At 37.5% G+C, this 18059-nt stretch overlaps 1 protein-coding gene across 1 annotated transcript in view; it reads right to left on the bottom strand.

Moving 5' to 3' along the window:
* Positions 1–18059, bottom strand: part of LOC104537101 (sodium leak channel non-selective protein-like) — a gene marked incomplete at its 3' end in the record, with an annotated part of 75879 nt that overhangs the window by 42039 nt on the left and 15781 nt on the right. Inside the window, exons 3-5 of the mRNA XM_010179886.1 lie at positions 17182–17265; positions 15495–15634; positions 14571–14699 (exon numbers count right to left, since the gene is read on the bottom strand). Of these exons, the coding sequence (XP_010178188.1) occupies positions 14571–14699; positions 15495–15634; positions 17182–17265 (353 nt within the window). The remainder of the gene's footprint in view (positions 1–14570; positions 14700–15494; positions 15635–17181; positions 17266–18059) is intronic.

The following is an 18059-nucleotide window of genomic DNA, read 5'->3' on the forward strand; positions in this document are numbered from 1 at the left end:
CTACTGCTCTTTTTACAGAAACACCTAACAATAACAAGAGCCTCCCTTGCACAATTGTTAAAATAATAATGTTGTGTTATCATCATTTTAAGAACATTGTTTCTACCATGAAGTTTTCTATTGATGACTTTCATAATTATTATCACATTATGACCTCAACTTAACAGGGAAGATATTAATATACAAATCACTGACATTGATATTTCTAAAAATTGCAGTAGCAGTTTATCATTATTATTGGGTATTTTTTTTTTTACAGCGTGCTCACTGTCAGCTAACTGTTCTGGCACTGAATTCAGACACATCTATAACCATAAACTTCAATAAAAGGGAGTCATACTGTAACTGAGTTCTATTAAAAATCTCATTCACTCAGTCTTCCAGTTTGTGCAGGAAGAGACTGCAACATAGGGTAACGCTGCTGCTGGGGTCACTACAGGTTCTAGATAATCCAGTAACAGTAACATCCAAAGCCACTGGTGATGACAGTTAAAGAAATTTCAGAGAGTACCTCCTGGTTTAAGGATTATAGATATGTCTAGGCACAATTTTTCCTCTGATGTTTTATAATCTTAGCACTCCCAATGGTCATTTTTAAATGTTATGTTTTACTTTTTGATGAACTTGGGTCTAAAGTCATCATGCACCCTACTTATAGAACCTGTTTCCTGTTTTTAATCTGAGAACAAAATCTGTTTTATCTTCTAAACCGTGAGTGTGAAAACATCATCCGTATTTAATGTTTCTCACAATTAGTTTTGTAATTATAACTATAAAACTTTCAAACCTTTCTGATAACAGATTGTCTCTGATATCTATTTATTATTTTTATCACATTAAAAAGATGGGGCACGCTTAAAGGACTCAGGAGTTTAGGAACACTACAAACACGAAGCTTAAGCTTTGGCAACGTTCCATATTTTACATTTTAACTTGGCAAACACAGATTCCACTACTCAAGAATTAGTAATTGAGGAGAATATCAGACAGCATCTGCTAGGGATAATTACATTCAAATCAACAGGCCCACATAACTCAGGGCATCTCTCAGCTCTTCTATTAATTTTTAATAAATCCTGAAATAGCAGGGAAATTCCAGAAGAATGCTAATGTGGCATTATTTTTTAAAGAACAAGCAGCACAACAGGTTATCCCGATGTCAATGAAGACAAAAGAAAGAGAAAGGTCATACAAAGTCTAACTGATAAAGAGTAAAGAACATGACTGTAATTAATGGCAGGTAGCATGGATTTAGAGAAAATAATTCTCATCATACTAACATGATTTTAGAGAGATTACAGATTTATCCAGCAAAATTGCCTAGTTTAGACTTTCTAAAGCAATTCATTCAAGAACACACAGCTGATGAAAGAGTTGGCACTATATAATATCAGTAAAGCACATGCTAAATGGGCTGAAAACTGATTAAATGACATCTCAGAAAAATACTTGCCAGTGAAATGATCATCCTGACCAACCGTAATCAATGAGGGAGAAACAGGTATAAAATCAAGAATACAGGCAGAAGCATAAATAACAGTGAGGACAGGGCACTCTGACAACTTATCAGGATCATTTGGTTACCTGGATGCAATAAAACAAAATGCGTTTGAATACACCCAAATGCAAAGTTATAGAGACAGGATTACTGAAACCAAACCTGATAGCCTTAGGTCTATGGAATAAAAGGGATAAAAGAGGATGGAAATACTGTATTATAGAAGACAGATGCTGAGAGTTTGAGATGAGAGGATAAAATAGGGCATCCTCTCATGTTTGTCTTAATAACATCATGGCAAGAAAAAGCAAGTGCTTTCCCAGACTGTACAAGCAGAACAATAATGAATTAATGTCCCTGTCTGTATGGTACTCATACAAATTATGATTAATATTATGTACAGGTTTTCTGTTCATATTTTTAAAAATATTCAAAAAAAATGAGGAAATTGTACACAAACATGATAATGAGAACACTGGAGAACGTGCTTTGCAGTAAGAGTCTTAAAGAGATAAAAAATGCTAGTTTATTAAAAAGCATACTGAAAGGTGCCATAATTGTAGTGTGCAAGTGGATTCATGCAGAGGAAATACTGGGAATTAAGATTCTGTGTAGTCTAGCATAGAAAACTATAACAAGAATAGAAAGTGAATCATTGAAGCTAGACAAATTAAGATTATGAATTAGGAACATATTTTTTTAACAGTAAAACAGTTTTTTGTATAAACAAAAAGTTCTAACTTTGTAAAAAAGTGCCAACTAATTCAGAAAAGATCCATATCTAGAAGACACTGCAATCAGACGCGAGCTATCAGGTTTCATAGAGGGGATACAAAATGAAGTCAGACTAGACAATCAAATTGATTTCTTTTGACTCCAAATTCAATATAAAGTTAGTGTAATATTTTACTACTGGTAATATATTGTCTTTCATTATATTTGCCATAAGGTACATAGAGTTTTATAACTTATAATTCAGTTGAGATCTTTAATCCATTATTGATATGTTCAGTTTAAGGTTTCAGTATTGGGATTTTTGACAGTTTTCAGAGTCCTCTAGTGTCTAAGCTTGAGCCTTTGAGGACAGAACTTGTAGATTTTTACTTTTTTGGTCAATTTTTGAAGAAGAAAACTGTTTAAATGTTTTATTCAAAAAATTAAGAAAAGTACTGGTCTCACTCCTTTTCTCCTCCCACCCATACTCAGTAATAAGGCATGATTAAATCAGACTGCCTATTACATGAGGCAGTAACACTAGGTAAAGTTTGATTTGATTATGATTGTAGCTTTTTTTCATTTGACCTAAGTTAGGATCTACAGAATGTGCCTTCGATGTTCCATCTATTGCTATTCACTGCACAGGATTTTCAAAGAGCTTCAAATTAAATCACCAATCTTATCTCACACTTCAGGATGCGAAAATTCAAATACCCAGCATCTCTTTGCTGAATCGCTGGAAGGAGCTGCACAGTAAAAGGCTGCAGCTTTGCTGTCCTGGTTTCTCCCACCTCATTTTAGGCAATGAACACAGAGAGGAACACATCTCCAGAGGTTTGGAGATTGATGGTTTCAGCCACACACCACAGGAACCCTTTTCTCTGATAGCCAGAGGGGGAATTCAAGGCATTTAGGTTCCTAACACAGGTGCTAACATCAAAACCAGATGACTCTGTACTCATGGCAGATTGCTTATGTTACACAAAGCCAATGCTGTCAGTTGCCCACATGAAAACAGGATGGTTGCAGCTACCTGTTTTGGCAATCTATTGGTTTGGTCACCAGTTACTGGCATTAGAAGACATCAAGTTCAATGACTCTGTCATTACCCTTCGAAGTAACAAAGTCACTGAAGATAACCACAGGAAAAATGAGTAAAAGAAGAAAGTTTTCCTAGGGGCAGAGCTGGAATGTACATCTAGGCACTAGAAAGCAAAGGTCAATGAAGAATATTTTCAGAAGATTTATTCTTGAAGTAGCATGCACGAACACCACTATTTTGAGATTTTATCAAATATCACATGGCATAACTCTATGACAGCTCATATTTGTGACTGCTACAATCAGTCATGAGGAAGCTATATTCAAACAGCAATTGCAAAATATGTATGCTAACCCAAGACTTGTTTCACAGAAATCAAAACAACATGAATTAATGGCATTCACGCAGTGAAGGAGGCCATCGCTGTAAGTGCTAATACATAGGAAATATACAGGAAGAGTTAAAACCAAATCCAGATAGCTTGTGCAAATCTGCGTTTCACTGAGGTGTATCAAATTAGACTTATTTACAAGTTGAAGTGATCTCATGCCTTTAGTACCTATCACAATACAATAAGCTATTAAAAGAAAGAGTGAAAAGCACCTCTGTTCTCTTTTAGATTGCAAGGACATGAACTGAAATACACGAAACAATCTAACTTGAAGTCTGCATCCTTTTTGAATTTAAAGTATGTTCGGGATTGCTTAAAAAAATAGGTTTGCATATCACACTTATCTGGATTAAATATAGAAAAATACTTTCTGAGTAGCTGTCTACCAACTATAGGGACAATAAAAAGTCACTAAACTGCACTGTAGGATTTGACAATCATAAGCCTGAAGCTGGGATTCACTTCCATCAAAGCTCACAAGCACTTCTGGAGCCGTCACCCACACCACCAGCGTTAGCTATAACTAGCGAGCAGGGGAGGTTTCCCTGGCTTTCTCTTTGGACCACTGCACAATGCAGTTTTATCTCAACGAACTTTCCGCTTAGGTACAGACAGGGTAATCCTCAACACCATAAAAGAATACTGTCCTGAATCCAAATCTGAACTACGGGCAAAACAAATTCCTTCCTAGTGCTTGTGTTGCAAAGTGTCAAAACCATACACAGGATGCCTTCATCAAATGCATTTACACATGCCAGTCACTCATGCAATCACTGAAGTGGCAGGAGATGTGACTTAGTATAGCAAACGGAAGGGGCTGCTACCCCTGAGCAGCTAAGAACAGATTTTCAACATCAATCAGCTAGCTCCAAATGCAAACTACTTAGCATGTGATGACAGAACTGGCTGTTCCACCAAAGCTCTCGCTTTACCTACAGGAAATTAGCTTGATCTCTCCATTTTATAGCATAAGTTGTACACAAGGTTGACAGGAAGACTTACTGCCAAGACTTACTGCAGCTGTAGACCTCCAGTAAGATCAAATAATTTTGTCAACAAGGGATCTGAAACATTGCTGGGGCCCCAAGAAATCCAAATGTAAAAGCCCAAATCCAGGTCTAGCCTTCAAGCCTACAGCCTGCATCCCACTCAAGAGAGAAAACCAAATGAGCCATTGACAGTCCGTAACTAAAGCTTTGTGTTCAAATAGCAGCTAAGAACCTTCTCATTAACCTGCCAGGTAGAAGGTGTACAATATGTTGGTCTGGTTTGCAGCTTTAATACTGTCCCTAGGCAGTGGCCATGACAATCAAGAAAAGAAGAGGGCAGCATAAAAGATTAAGCTGTAACAGGTAATAACTCTTGTTCCTGCTGCCTTGGCAGGTGCCCCACATAAGGAGAGAGTGTGAGGAGGCTATGCTGCTGTCTGAGGCAAGCAAGGAGGGCAGGAATGAAGAAAAAGAGCAGGAAGGGAGAGGGTGGGCAGTAAACTGTGAATCTGTGAAGGAAGCTGGACAAATCGGGCATCAGTGAACCCAGCGGAGCCTGTTAGTGTAGGTACAGAACGTTGTCCAGTATTTCAGGCACCGGAAAAGAGGGAATGTGGAGCATTTCTGTGGAGGACCAACAATCTGGTTCATCAAGTACGAAGGCAGCTGGTGAGCCTGGTCTATGCTGAGGAGATAGGGAGTGATGCTGGATTTGGTGGCTTTTCTGGAAATATATTTTAAACTCTTCTGTGAGAGGGAGAGGGCAGGGGACTGAGGGTAAAAAGCTGGGAAAGCAGTGGTGGTGGAGGGGGGTTGTGTAAAGATTGAGTAGAAACGTAGTGTATGTTACTGTAAAAGTAAAATCAATAATAACATTTCTGGTGCATGTTTTGATCAGAGAATTGGATATGCCATTTAGGGTAGGATGAAAAATGAAGTGGGAACATGCAAAAATATGCTCTCACCCTTTCTCCAAAGTTATACACAACGAGAGAGAACATAACAAGATGCAGCGAGCCACACTCTCACCTCTGCCCTATCTTCTGCACCCAATCCTTCCCACTTTCAATGTGGCCCCTTTTAAGAGAGATATAGCAAAGGCAAACAGCTCTTCAGATGCTGAGGATAATGATACTTGACTTTTGTTATGTCAAGGACGATGCAGAATCACAGAAAAATAAGATTGTATATAAACACTCAACAGGATGTTAAATATAGTTCCCTGTCCCAAACTTTTTCTGCCTTTCGCAGAAGTTCCCACAGCCTGCTTCAAAGCTTCCCAGTGGGGAAATTCAGAACCTCTAAGGAATGGACTTCAGGGCAGCCTTATCCCTACCACTACAAAGTTCTTACCTGGTATCCTACCTAAACTGAAATTTTCTTCCTGAAATTCTCTTCCTGAAAATTAATATAAGTAATTATTATCCTAGTAGTAGTATAGAAACAATGACCACATTCCTTTTCTCTATGCAACAGTTTTTATCCACTCAAAAACTGCTATGTACCCACTACTTCCTTTCAGTTGAGCTAAAAAACTGCCAAATGCTTATCATCTCTGCTCTACATTTCTAAGCTCATTCCCTTTTCACCTCCTTTGCACTCTCTCCAAAAGATGCCTGTATGTTATCTGATACTGCAATTTCTACATTTTTACAAGAGCACAGTTCTGTTGATTTTTGTTCCTCCATTATGCTCCCAAATAAATTTATGAACTACCTCCTAAATAGTCATTCACAATGCTGTATTTGTACAGCTCATTTTTCCTAAGTGCAATATATTGTCCCTGCAGACTTTCATCCATTTTTCTCAGAGCATGTCTTCAATTTGTCAAGATCATTTTCATTCTAATCTTGCCTTGCAAAATATTTGCAGTCTCTCCCAACCTCATGTCATCCTCAATGCAATAAGTATATTCTATCTGCCATCATCCAGGATGTTAATGAAACCTCCAAATAGCACAAGACAGACTTACATGGATCCCTGCTCTTTCTGTCCTGACAACAAGCCATTAATATCAACTCACTGAGCATGTTTTCCAAGCAGTTTTGCACCTATTCCATGATTATTTTCACCTTAACCATGTTTCTCCTGCCAGCTTACAAAAATGCCCTGTGAGACTGTTACAAAGCCTTTCTAAAATAAAGATATATGACATCCACTCTTCTCTCCAATTTACATGGTTGTTACCCTGCTATAGCTAATTATACTGGTTTGACATGGTTTATTCTTGACAAATCCATATTAGCTGCCACTCACATACTTGTTATCTTCCAGCTGCCTACAAATTTTTGTTTGTTTATTCACCACAGAATTCTTTCAGTGACAGAAGTTAAAATTACTTGTATTCCAGCCATAATACCATTATTTTCCCCAGCTTTTCTTGCCCTGTATCTTATCCCTTCTTCCTCTTTAAACTTATACTGTCTTCCTGCCTTCCATTTTCTCACCCATCCTCCATAAACTCTCAGAAATAACACACCACCTTGGATGATAGCTTCAGTCCACTCATGCATATCTCAGGATGAATACTTCAGTGTTTCCCAGGCCTTTTCCAATTGCAGTAATCCAAGGGACAACAGGAATCAAGTTCAGACATCACATTCAGCTTCCACAAAGCAGAACAAAAAATGAAAACAGACACCTGGTTTTCAAAACAACATATGAGAGAGATCCCTCACAGCAACAGAGTTGAAGTCTCTTTTAGAACTTCTTTTTTACTATTTCCTATCACTGCTTGCACATCCAGAAGCGACTCTTCCTCACCGCATTTCCAGGCTAAGAGAGATGTACTGCTCAGTGATAACTGCTGTCTAACCTATGAATGTCAGGACATCCACAGACTTCTCCATTTGTTGTCTGGCTGCTTCTTGCAATATAAACTTCCAGCTTCCAGCTTCCTTTCTATTCAAGAAAACACTGAATCTGGCAGATTCAGTGGAGAGCATGCTTACAGTTCTGTTTTTTCTGGTGATGTCTCACCTTTGCCTCAACTGTATGATATACTGGAGGATGTCCTGACTTGCTTCATCCCAGCCTCCTGCAAGTTTCCTGTGGAAAGTTCAGTACTCCTTGGGCCTTAATTATGTGTAGTGATCATAAGGTAAAAAACTTGTTGATAAATATGGAACTTTTGGAGTTGTGATAGTTGTAAAGATGTCTTGTATTTATAGTCAGCCAATTTCACCACAGCCTATAAAAGTAATTCCAGCTTACTCAAAAGGACTATTTACAAGTCAGAGAAGAAGAATCCCATGAAGGTTGACAGGCTAAGTCATAAACTTAGTCATAAGTTCAATAAACTTTGATGTCTTCACTGTGGCAAAGAATCGTGTAAACTCAAATGGCTCCAAATCTTAATACAGGGAAGCATGTGTCATTACTGAGACACCAAGTGCTGAGGTTGTTGGGTTCCAATCATTCTATTGCAGATCTTCATTATAAGGTCACCTTATCACTCAAAATGGAGCTGGACAAACAGAAACATTGGAAAGCCTGTGTGAAATGAATCAACAGCCCAATTGCTTTGGATAACTGTGTAACAGTCCTACAGAAAACCAGGATTTGTGCTCAGAAACCACACAGCCTCTGAAAGTGAGGAGGGTCCACTTCTGAAGACTTCTTCCCTTGGCCACCAATACTGGCCATCACCTCAGCACTCTCTTCCACCCTTTTGATAGGATCCCATTTGGATTGAATTACTTTCCTTTTAGTCTGATGCTGTAATTTTCTTGATTTTAGTTGGGGGTCTAAACAACATCAGGCCTGGAAAAGTAAAATTTCTTCTATTTCTCTTTTCCCTGAGGAGCTTATACTAGAGACATATGACCACTAACAAAGATTGTGAACAAATACCACAGGCAGAGTTAAGGCAGTGCTGGTTGCTCAACTAGCATCAATAAATTAATGTGCCCCGTTAAAGAAGTCCTGTTACATTGATTTTTTAAGCTTGGTCTTTGATTTCTTCCCTGTCTCAGAAATCCAATTACTCATTCTTATTTTCCCACTGCTGATGTGAGACAGTATCTCAAATCCCTTTTGTTCTTTTTAATCATATTTATTTCCTTTACTAGATATTGTGGTGAACTTTCAGCTCCAGAATCTTTGAAGTTGTTTTCTGACATTTTCAGGGCCTATCCATAGACAGATGGAAAGATGACCAAGAACCTCTTAGATCTTTCTATTACTCAGTAATTATTTTTCTTATCTGTTTTCCTGGGCAGTTCCTACTTTAAACAAGAAACCTTGCAAAGAATGATTTAAAATTGACTGCCATGGTGACAAGGCAGACAGGTCTTCAGAAATACTCAAACTATGCCCTACTGAAAGGGGTTAAAAGTAAGGCCCTTAAAGAATGACTTTGGGAGAAGAAATAGATAAGAACTACATTTTATGGCAGTTAGCCATATTAGCCTTTTTCATTTTTATGAGGGAAAGATTTTCTTTCCCCTAGCTCTCGTGGAGGCTTAGAATTACAAAAAGAAAAATTACTGTTGTGGAATAAATATAATCTAATAATGCAGTATGAATATTTTTGTGTAGTCAAGCATGTCTTGGTAATAAAAATAAAGAAAACACTTGGTAGCTACTGTGTGAGGATATATAAAATACCCAGAGCCAAAGCAATTGTTTGGATATAATTTCTCTATCCTGTCCTTGTGGTAGCACGTTTTGTATAGTGGAGGTGCCTCAGAACACATTACAGTAGATTCAGGAACACAACCTATTTTCCCCGTATTTTACTTCTTTGACATTAATCTCAAATATAACAAAATAACCTGTCAAAGTGCTTATAATGTACGGTCTTATCTAGATAATTGGATTATATATACATCACACTCTAACTATACTGTGTGTCTTTCTAGCAACTAAAGAAGATCCATACTGAGGAAATCCATCTAATATACTGTTTACTGGCAGAAAGAAAGATGCACCGATTGGAGAAATCATCAAGAAACAGCTGTGACAGCACAGTTGTAAAAAGATAAGTAATAATCACAAGGGAATACTAAGTGAGAAAACTGTCTAGGAAGAAGACAGTGTTCCCTGTACAGAAAAAAATCTGGCAAAATAAAAAAAGATTATAAGAATGAGGGAAAAAAAAGATTTATCATCAAACAACAGGAAAAAAATACTTTTTAGCCTTTGGAAGGAAGTCAGATTTTGCTGATTTCACAGATGGAATGAAGAACTCAGTCCACAGTTAGCTCACTTCAGTACTTCTGTTTGTCAGAGTTAACATTAGAAAATGACTGAGGAGGTGGAGAGACACGAGGTCAGGCAGTGTGGGCGTCAAGAAGGATGGAAAGATAAAAGAACTTGCAGTAGTCAAAGAGGTATCGAGTGTCTGATGAGGCTGCCACATCCTTTCAAATAAAAAAAGAAACATACCATTTTAAGATGCCATTTTCAAAAGACACTTGCCCTCTTAAAATAACAATTCAGAAGGCAGTAGAGTTAAAAAGAGTGATTTCTAAAATTTCAGAAATATATGAAGTCTTGACCTCAGTAATAAGACTTCACTCTTGCCACTTGCCAGAGAATTATGCATAATTACAGACAAGTCACCTAAAATTAAAATTCTCACAGGTGGTCACTAATTTGATGCTTTTCATTTTCTAATCTTGACTGGATAGCCTGGGATCTGTTTTGCAGAAACTCTGTAAGTTGCACTGTATTTACAGCTGTGGTTCATTAAAGACTCTGAAGTTATTTAAGGCCAAGTACAGTCAACTTTTGCCACTCTCCATTGCCTGGAACTGAATCACCTGAGACAGACAAGCTTAACTTCTGAGAGGAATGTTTAATCCTCATTATAAAGTTGAGAAATTGAACCTCAAAGACAAAAGTATTTTTGTGCTTTTGTGCTCTACCACTTCTCAGCTAATCTCCTGGATTCAGAAGTGGCACATTGCCTCCTTTCTAAGTACTTTTTGGACCGATGTCTGCCTCTAAATTGACTTTTTTTCAGACCAGAACTGTTATTTCTTTCTCTATATTTATTTTCCCAGCCCATGGTGGTTGTTCTTATAAATTCTCTAACCAGAGCTGGGAAGATCAACCCTGACCTACGCAAAGAAGGCACAAGCTAATTCCACCCAGAGCTTCTGCACTGCATTGCTCAAACACTTTTAAAGAATCAGATAGTTTGCTGCCAATGACACCAAGCTGTGTGGTACAGTCTACATGCTGGAGGGAAGGGATGCCATTCAGAAGGACCTAACAGGCTTAAGAGATTGGCTTGTGCAAACCTCATGAACTTCTACAAGGCCAAATACAAGGTCCTGGACACAGGTAGGGGCAATCCCAAGCACAAATAAAGACTGATAGGACAATGGATTGAGAACAGCCCCGAGGAGAAGAACTTGGGGGTGTTGGCTGATAAGAAGCTCAACAGGAGCCGGCAATGTGCGCTTGCAGCCCAGAAGGCCAACCGCATCCTGGGCTGCATCAAAAGAAGCGTGGCCAGCAGGGTGAGGGAGGTGATTCTGCTCCTCTACTCTGCTCTTGTGAGACCCCACCTAAAGTACTGTGTCCCCCTCTGGGGCCACTAACATAAGAAGGACATGGACCTGTTGGAGCAAGTTCAGACAAGGGCCGTGGGGATGATGTGAGGGCTGAAGAACCTCACCTATGAGGCCAGGCTGAGAGAGTTGGGGCTGTTCAGCCTGGAGAAGGCTCCAGGGACACCTTATAGCAGCCTTCCAGTATCTGAAGGGAGCCTACAGGAAAGATGAGGAGGGACTCTTTATCAGGGAGTGTAGTGACAGGATGATTTCTGTGTGACCTAGTCTAGGTGATCCTGCTCTGGCAGGGGGGTTGGACTAGATGATCTTTCAAGGTCCCTTCCAACTCCTAATATTCTGTGATTCTGTGATTCTGTGATGAGGGTATCGATTTTAAACCATTATTGTAACAGTCAAACTATGTATCCTGAATGTACAATAGGTCAGGCTTTTCCAGGCTAGTGCATCTTGCCATCTTTGAGGGACCAGTACCAACTGCCTGTAAAAAGCTCTTAGGAAGACAGATATGAGAAATGTACCTATGAGGAAAATTTTTCTAACCTCTGTAGCTATAGATTATTTATTTTCTTAAGCCAGAGGATTTCAGTGTTTCAAAATTATTTATTAAATATTTTCTGATATTCCTTTGTCTATTCCTATAATCCATATGTAAATCTAGTCCTTTTCTGCCTGCTGCTACACCTTCTGCCTCAAATAGACTTTGTGGCAATAATTTCTACTCTATATATGTCTTTGTCAAAGCAGACTTGGTGATAGCATTAGCTTCAAACTGAAAGGGGGTAGATTTACATTAGCTATTAGAAAGAAATTCTTTACTCAAAGTAGTGAGGCACTGGCACAGGTTGCCCAAGTTGTGGATGCATCCTCCCTGGAAGTGTTCAAGGCCAGGTTGGATGGGGCTTTGAGCAGCCTGGTCTGGTGGGAGGTGTCCCTGCCCGTGGCAGGGGGTTGGACTGGATGATCTTAGAAGTCCCTTCCAACCCAAACCATTCTGTGATTCTATGAAATGCTCACAAGTTAAAATTATGAATGTCACAGACAAGAAGAAGAAATCAGTGTTTTCAGAGTAGGAATGAGCAATATGCCAAAAGTAAGGTAAAAGTCCACATGTCAAGCAACAAAGAAAAGTATTGTTCTTTGTGTGAGCACCATTCATTTGTCAGAATAAATGAAGCAGCACTTCTAGGGAAAAAGTGTTTTTTAATGTAACTGTAGTCCTCATACACAACCACGGAAATAATTTAAAGTTACGTTTCTGGTTTGGACATGGCAGAAGTGATAAATTACTTTCTGAAGGTGCCTATCCCAGGTACCTAAGAAGTTCCTTAAATTAGATTTCTAGTTTTTAAACAGCTAAATATATATATACATATATACATATAGATATATATACTTGATGATACTGAAAGAAAAAGGCATTAAGGCTAGACATTCAACCTCAAGTCTAAAATTTCCTTAATTCTGCATGCTTGACTTTTCCAATTTTAACCCACTTTTAGGCAGGTTTTTATTATAATTTTATATTGTGGATATTTGACCCTCTTAATCTATTTGTGTTATTTGGCTTTTCAACAACATAAATTTCAGGTGTTTCCATAAACTATCTCTTTTCTTTTTAAATATAGCTGTATTCAGAGAGCAACTAAGCAAATGAAGAAGAAATTAGACAAAATTTTTACAGGCAAACTTAAAGTTATGAACTTAACTTTCCATATTGCAAACATTATTATGTACCACTTAATTTTTTTTGCTGATTTCAGGATAAAGCCATATTCAATGATACAAGCAGTTATATGATGCCAAATTTTCCCTGTGTTGTCTATTCCACTTCTTCTTTTTGTGAACAACATAGGGAAATCACAGACTCACAGATCTTCTCATTATCACAAGCAAATTTTTCACAAGTATTTTTTCCCCATGTCTACTGGAAACAGCAAAAAAAACTGTGCAATAAAGATTTTTCTCTTGAAAAAGAGAAAATGTCAGAATGAAATATCTCATTTCAACTCTAGGTGAAGATGAGCCCCATAATTTACTATAGTATTGATTAAATAAATAATTAAGAAAATATCAAAAAGTAAATATTTTCATTTAACAAAATACCATATAATGTCTAGCATACTCTCAAATAATTTTGTAACCTTTTGGATATTTTCTTAATTATTTAATAATCTCATTTTATATTTGATAGCTTATAGGCCCTAGTTTAGAAAAATCTTTAACACAGAGTTAAATATGTGATAAATATTGTGATAATCAATTTTTTCAGCTCAGTGGCAGACAAAGCAGTGTTTCACTCTCTTATTATGTCAACTCTATTTATTTTATGTCCTGATAAATTCAGTACAGGAATAAAAGGATCCAATTTTGACTAAAGCAAGGGCTGTAACTCCAGAGCTAACATATCCCTATCCAAAGAAACAGACACAAAACAAAGAAACAGATGTAATAGAATCCCACAATGTAATGGTGGTTGAGCATAGTCAAGCCCCCAGTTCAACAGGATGTATAAGCGTATACTTATCTGTTATTTTATGAGCCAACCCAGTGACAAGAAGCAATACTGTACTTCAGGTTAATCTTGTGTTTAAGTATGTGCTGAATCAAAACCAGGATGTATACTCTGTTACCAATGTAAAATATTAATCATAAGTATTTTCCAAAGGCTGAGTAAAAAGGGTTTTTAAATCTGAGCATCAGGTCCCAGTGACCTCTTCATCCAGAAAGGGTGTGAGATCACAGACTCACAGAATCACAGAATCACAGAATCTCAGGAGTTGGAAGGGACCTCGAAAGATCATCCAGTCCAACCCCCCTGCCAGAGCAGGATCACCTAGACCAGGTCACACAGGAACACGTCCAGGTTGGTTTTGAATGTCTCCAGAGAAAGAGACTCCACAACCTCTCTGGGCAGCCTGTTCCAGTGCTCTGTCACCCTCACAGTAAAAAATCTCAATCTTCTTTCTAGAAGATTCTAGAATAGAAGAATAGAAGAATAGAAGATTCTAGGGGCAGTTCTGAACTGTACTTTAAGCCACACCCAGACATCCTGGGGAAAGATAGGAGAATACAGCAAAAGCTGATGAATCAGCCAAATGAGCTGCAAGCGGTAACGCTCCTCTTAAAGCCTCCTCTGCTCCCCTCCTCTCTCACCCCCTTAACACATACACAGTCACTCACCCCCTAACTCAGACTGCAGCCCAATGCCATACTTTGTAATCCGTATGTCATCATTAAAAACTGTATTTTTCATCATTCCTAACATTTTTATTTCCTCGCTTTATCTTAGTGTATTTTGGTGGGCTATTTTTAACCTATTGAGTCCATTTTATGACCACTGATGCTAACTACAATATACACATGGACTGAAAAAACAGCCCCCCATCATACCAGTACAAGCATAACTCACCCTGGCTGTGTGTCGTCTGTCACGCAATGGTACGTAAAAGTTCCAAACATCTGCACTCCCAGGATCCCATATAGGAGGAGAAAGAACAGAAGGAAAATTGAAACACTCCAGATTTGCTCTCCGGAACGCCTGTCAAAAAAGAGAAATATGACACTGAATGCACAGGCAACATAAAGCCTCCTTTGAAAAGCTCCAGAATAGAAAATATGGTCACACAGAGGAAGTAGTATTTCATCCTGCAGAAAATTTGTCCTTACAACTGATCTCTCACACTGTGCAGAGACAGAAATGGGAGCCATGGTTTTTTCTAACCCTGTAAGTTAGGGTAAATAAACCACCTGTAAACTACAACGGGTGGAACAAAGAAACACAAACAGACAGAATATACCAAGTCTAGCTTTTGTAAAATAGTATCTAGTGACTTATACAGACAAGATACGATGATGAAGTAAAGTTGATATCAAATAAAGACCAAAAAACACTTTTACATTACCACTACATGGCTTTTGCCATTACATGTCATACCAAACGTACTTACGTGTGTTTGCTTGCATGTAAGCATCTTTGCACATATACATACACTGATGTATTTTTATTTATGAATATTACCCTATTAAGAGTGTTTACTTTGATTATTAAGTGCCCATATTACTTAAACAGAATTTACTGCCAATGGCTGAAAATTGCTGGCTACAGTTATTAGCAAAATTAAGATTTATTTAAATATTTGACAATTTTGATCATTTTCTAGGAACCTTGTTGATTCCTTAAATATAGAAAATAGCAATAATATTTTTGGCCAGAACTAAAACTCAAGAAAAAAATGCCCATTAAGCATGAACGGTCATTCTCTGAGCTCGGTAGTCAGCCTTCTACGTCAAAACTGAAATTTTCTGTTGTTCTTCAGAAAACAGACTTACTTACTTCAAGATATTTGTTATCCTAGTTCTCGGCAGCTCAAAACGAAAATATATCCGGAATGCTCGAATCATAATGAGTGGTCGTGGAATCCGTAACATGCCCCAAGGTGACATCTGGTCAACTATTTCAGCAATTTCAAACACCTACACACAAAAGAATCACGAGTTTTTCTTGACAACCCTGCCATGCTCCTGTATTAATACAGAACTTTTAAAACTATAAACACTGAACATAATTTTTATTTTCAATCTTCTCTTCATTTATTTTATGGTTCATTTTAACCATGTTTTTAAAAAGAAAAATCTCAGTAAATCCTTTAATCCATTTCTAAGTTATCCTAATGAAATTCCAAAAATATACTCTATGTTCTTAATGCTTCTGTCTCAAACAGATCAAGACTGTGCAAGCTTGTGTCAGCTGTTGGCTTCTGCACTAGTCCTAACCCACAAGTTTCATTAAAAGTGAATAAATTACATTTCTGAACATGAAAATCAGTATCTGTTACTGTTGCATACAACTAAGGTTTCTACTATGATATAAAAATACATATACGTATTGTCTTATGAGTTGCAACATACTTATAAATTCTCCATTTAATTCCAAGTGCATGAGAAAACTGTACATGGTTTCTCCCCAGCCTCCACTTAGGACAAAAATTTCAGCCAAGCTACTTAACAGGGAACCATTTCCTTAACACATTGGCAGGTAATGCACTCCATAAACACTATTTAGCTTAATGATTGGGTGAAAATGTCTTCTTGTAATCCTTGTCTCTCAGTCTCTGAGAGTAACTGCATAGTTTAATATTTGCTAGAAGTACCAAGAAGATTGAAGGGGATCTTGGTGATGCATAAAGCGGGTAATTTATGATGCTTATCTGTAACAATCGACCTTCACTTTACATGTGTATATGATGTACCAAAGTTTCCCATTTATATAGAGCAGAACATTACAACATGTCTTAAATTTGTCAGAACTGGGTAAGTTATGCTTAATAGCAGCCGCTATAGAACTTTTACCATCCTTATACTATCACAGGCCCAGTCTCACAGTCTTCAATCTGTTCTTACGCAAAAAAATGGCTATGATTGGGATTGCAGGACACAATTTGACCTGTACCTTAACACTGCAACGTGTCCAAGTTTCCTTCTTCATGAAAACTTATCAAACTGTTTCCAAATGTATTCATTCTTATCTTTTCCATTGTGTTTTAACTTGAATTTTGGAGAAGGTTTTGTGTGGGACATATTACATGAAACCCCTTCACTCACGGTATCAATGTGCCTATAGCATGGAAAGTATCTACCATTAGAATCATCCTCCCATTAGCTGCCTAAGGTAGTCACCATGGCACCTTACTAGACTCAGTTGAAGTAGATGACCACAACTGTTATATGGAGTAAGAGATAAATGGCTCTCTGAAGATCTTTCTCTTTCCTTTTGACTATGCAGAGGGTTTACAGTAACAAGCTTCAGAGTAATGTAAAACATTTTAATAAGAAAAATTAAACAAGATAAATTCTACTACTAATGTAGATATGCTGCAATGTGCAATTATGGAGCTACTGAATTCAGCACATTTTTTTAAAAACAATTTAACCCATATACAGCTATACTTCCACAACTTGTAATTACTTGGTTCTGCTATGCATTTTTCACAATTAAGGAAAAAGGTAAGTGAAATAATTACCTGTAAAACCAATGACACCCAAAGACAAAAGACCATGAATCCATCAAATACACACCAGCGATCCTTAACATAGGAGCTATCACCCTACAAGAGAGAGAAAAGCTAAGAGGTTAATTGTTGTTGTTTTATCATCAGGATTTACAAATATCATAAAAAACAGATCTTGGAAAAATGAAGTCTTCTCTGTACCACTTTTAAAATGCCACTTTTTAAAGACTCCGAAAGCCTTGTATCTGGCCTAGAATATGCTAGAAATAAACAAACATATCTTCTTAGTGAATAAATGGTAGCTTCATTCTTGTGTGGTAATTCTCAGGTTGTGTCAAAAAGAACTTCTGAAGAGACTTACCATTTACACTTAAATGTAAATGAAAAAAAAAACCCACTAAAAATGAACACTGGACTGACTTTACACTTTACTGCCCATCACAAAACACTGGAAATCTAGTACTGTGCAATTTAATTACTTTGATATTGTTAAACAGCTTCAACTAAATCACTATCACTTTACATTCATTTTTTTTCATAAGTTTTCAATCATTTTTCATGCTCTAGAAAAGTCTTACAACTTCTAAAACACTACACAGTAACCACTGTCTCATCACAGCATACTTTCAAGTTTTTTTTGGACATTTCCTGAGCAGCTCTTTACCATCCTAATATGACAATTCATTCTTTAGACTACATTAATAATAGGTATGGTGAACTTTTCAACATTAATATTATTGGTACTCCATTAATTGTCTAGAACAAGGACTCAGAGCATACCTTTACGCTACTGAATAAAAGAAACTCAGGAAAGAAAACTGAGCACTGGACCCCTGATGACCCATATGCCTTCCAACCTGATCTCTGGCTCTGCTTAGACTTCTTCAACC

Source organism: Mesitornis unicolor, unplaced genomic scaffold (genome assembly GCF_000695765.1).
Source record: "Mesitornis unicolor isolate BGI_N332 unplaced genomic scaffold, ASM69576v1 scaffold3502, whole genome shotgun sequence".
Taxonomy (NCBI): domain Eukaryota; kingdom Metazoa; phylum Chordata; class Aves; order Mesitornithiformes; family Mesitornithidae; genus Mesitornis; species Mesitornis unicolor.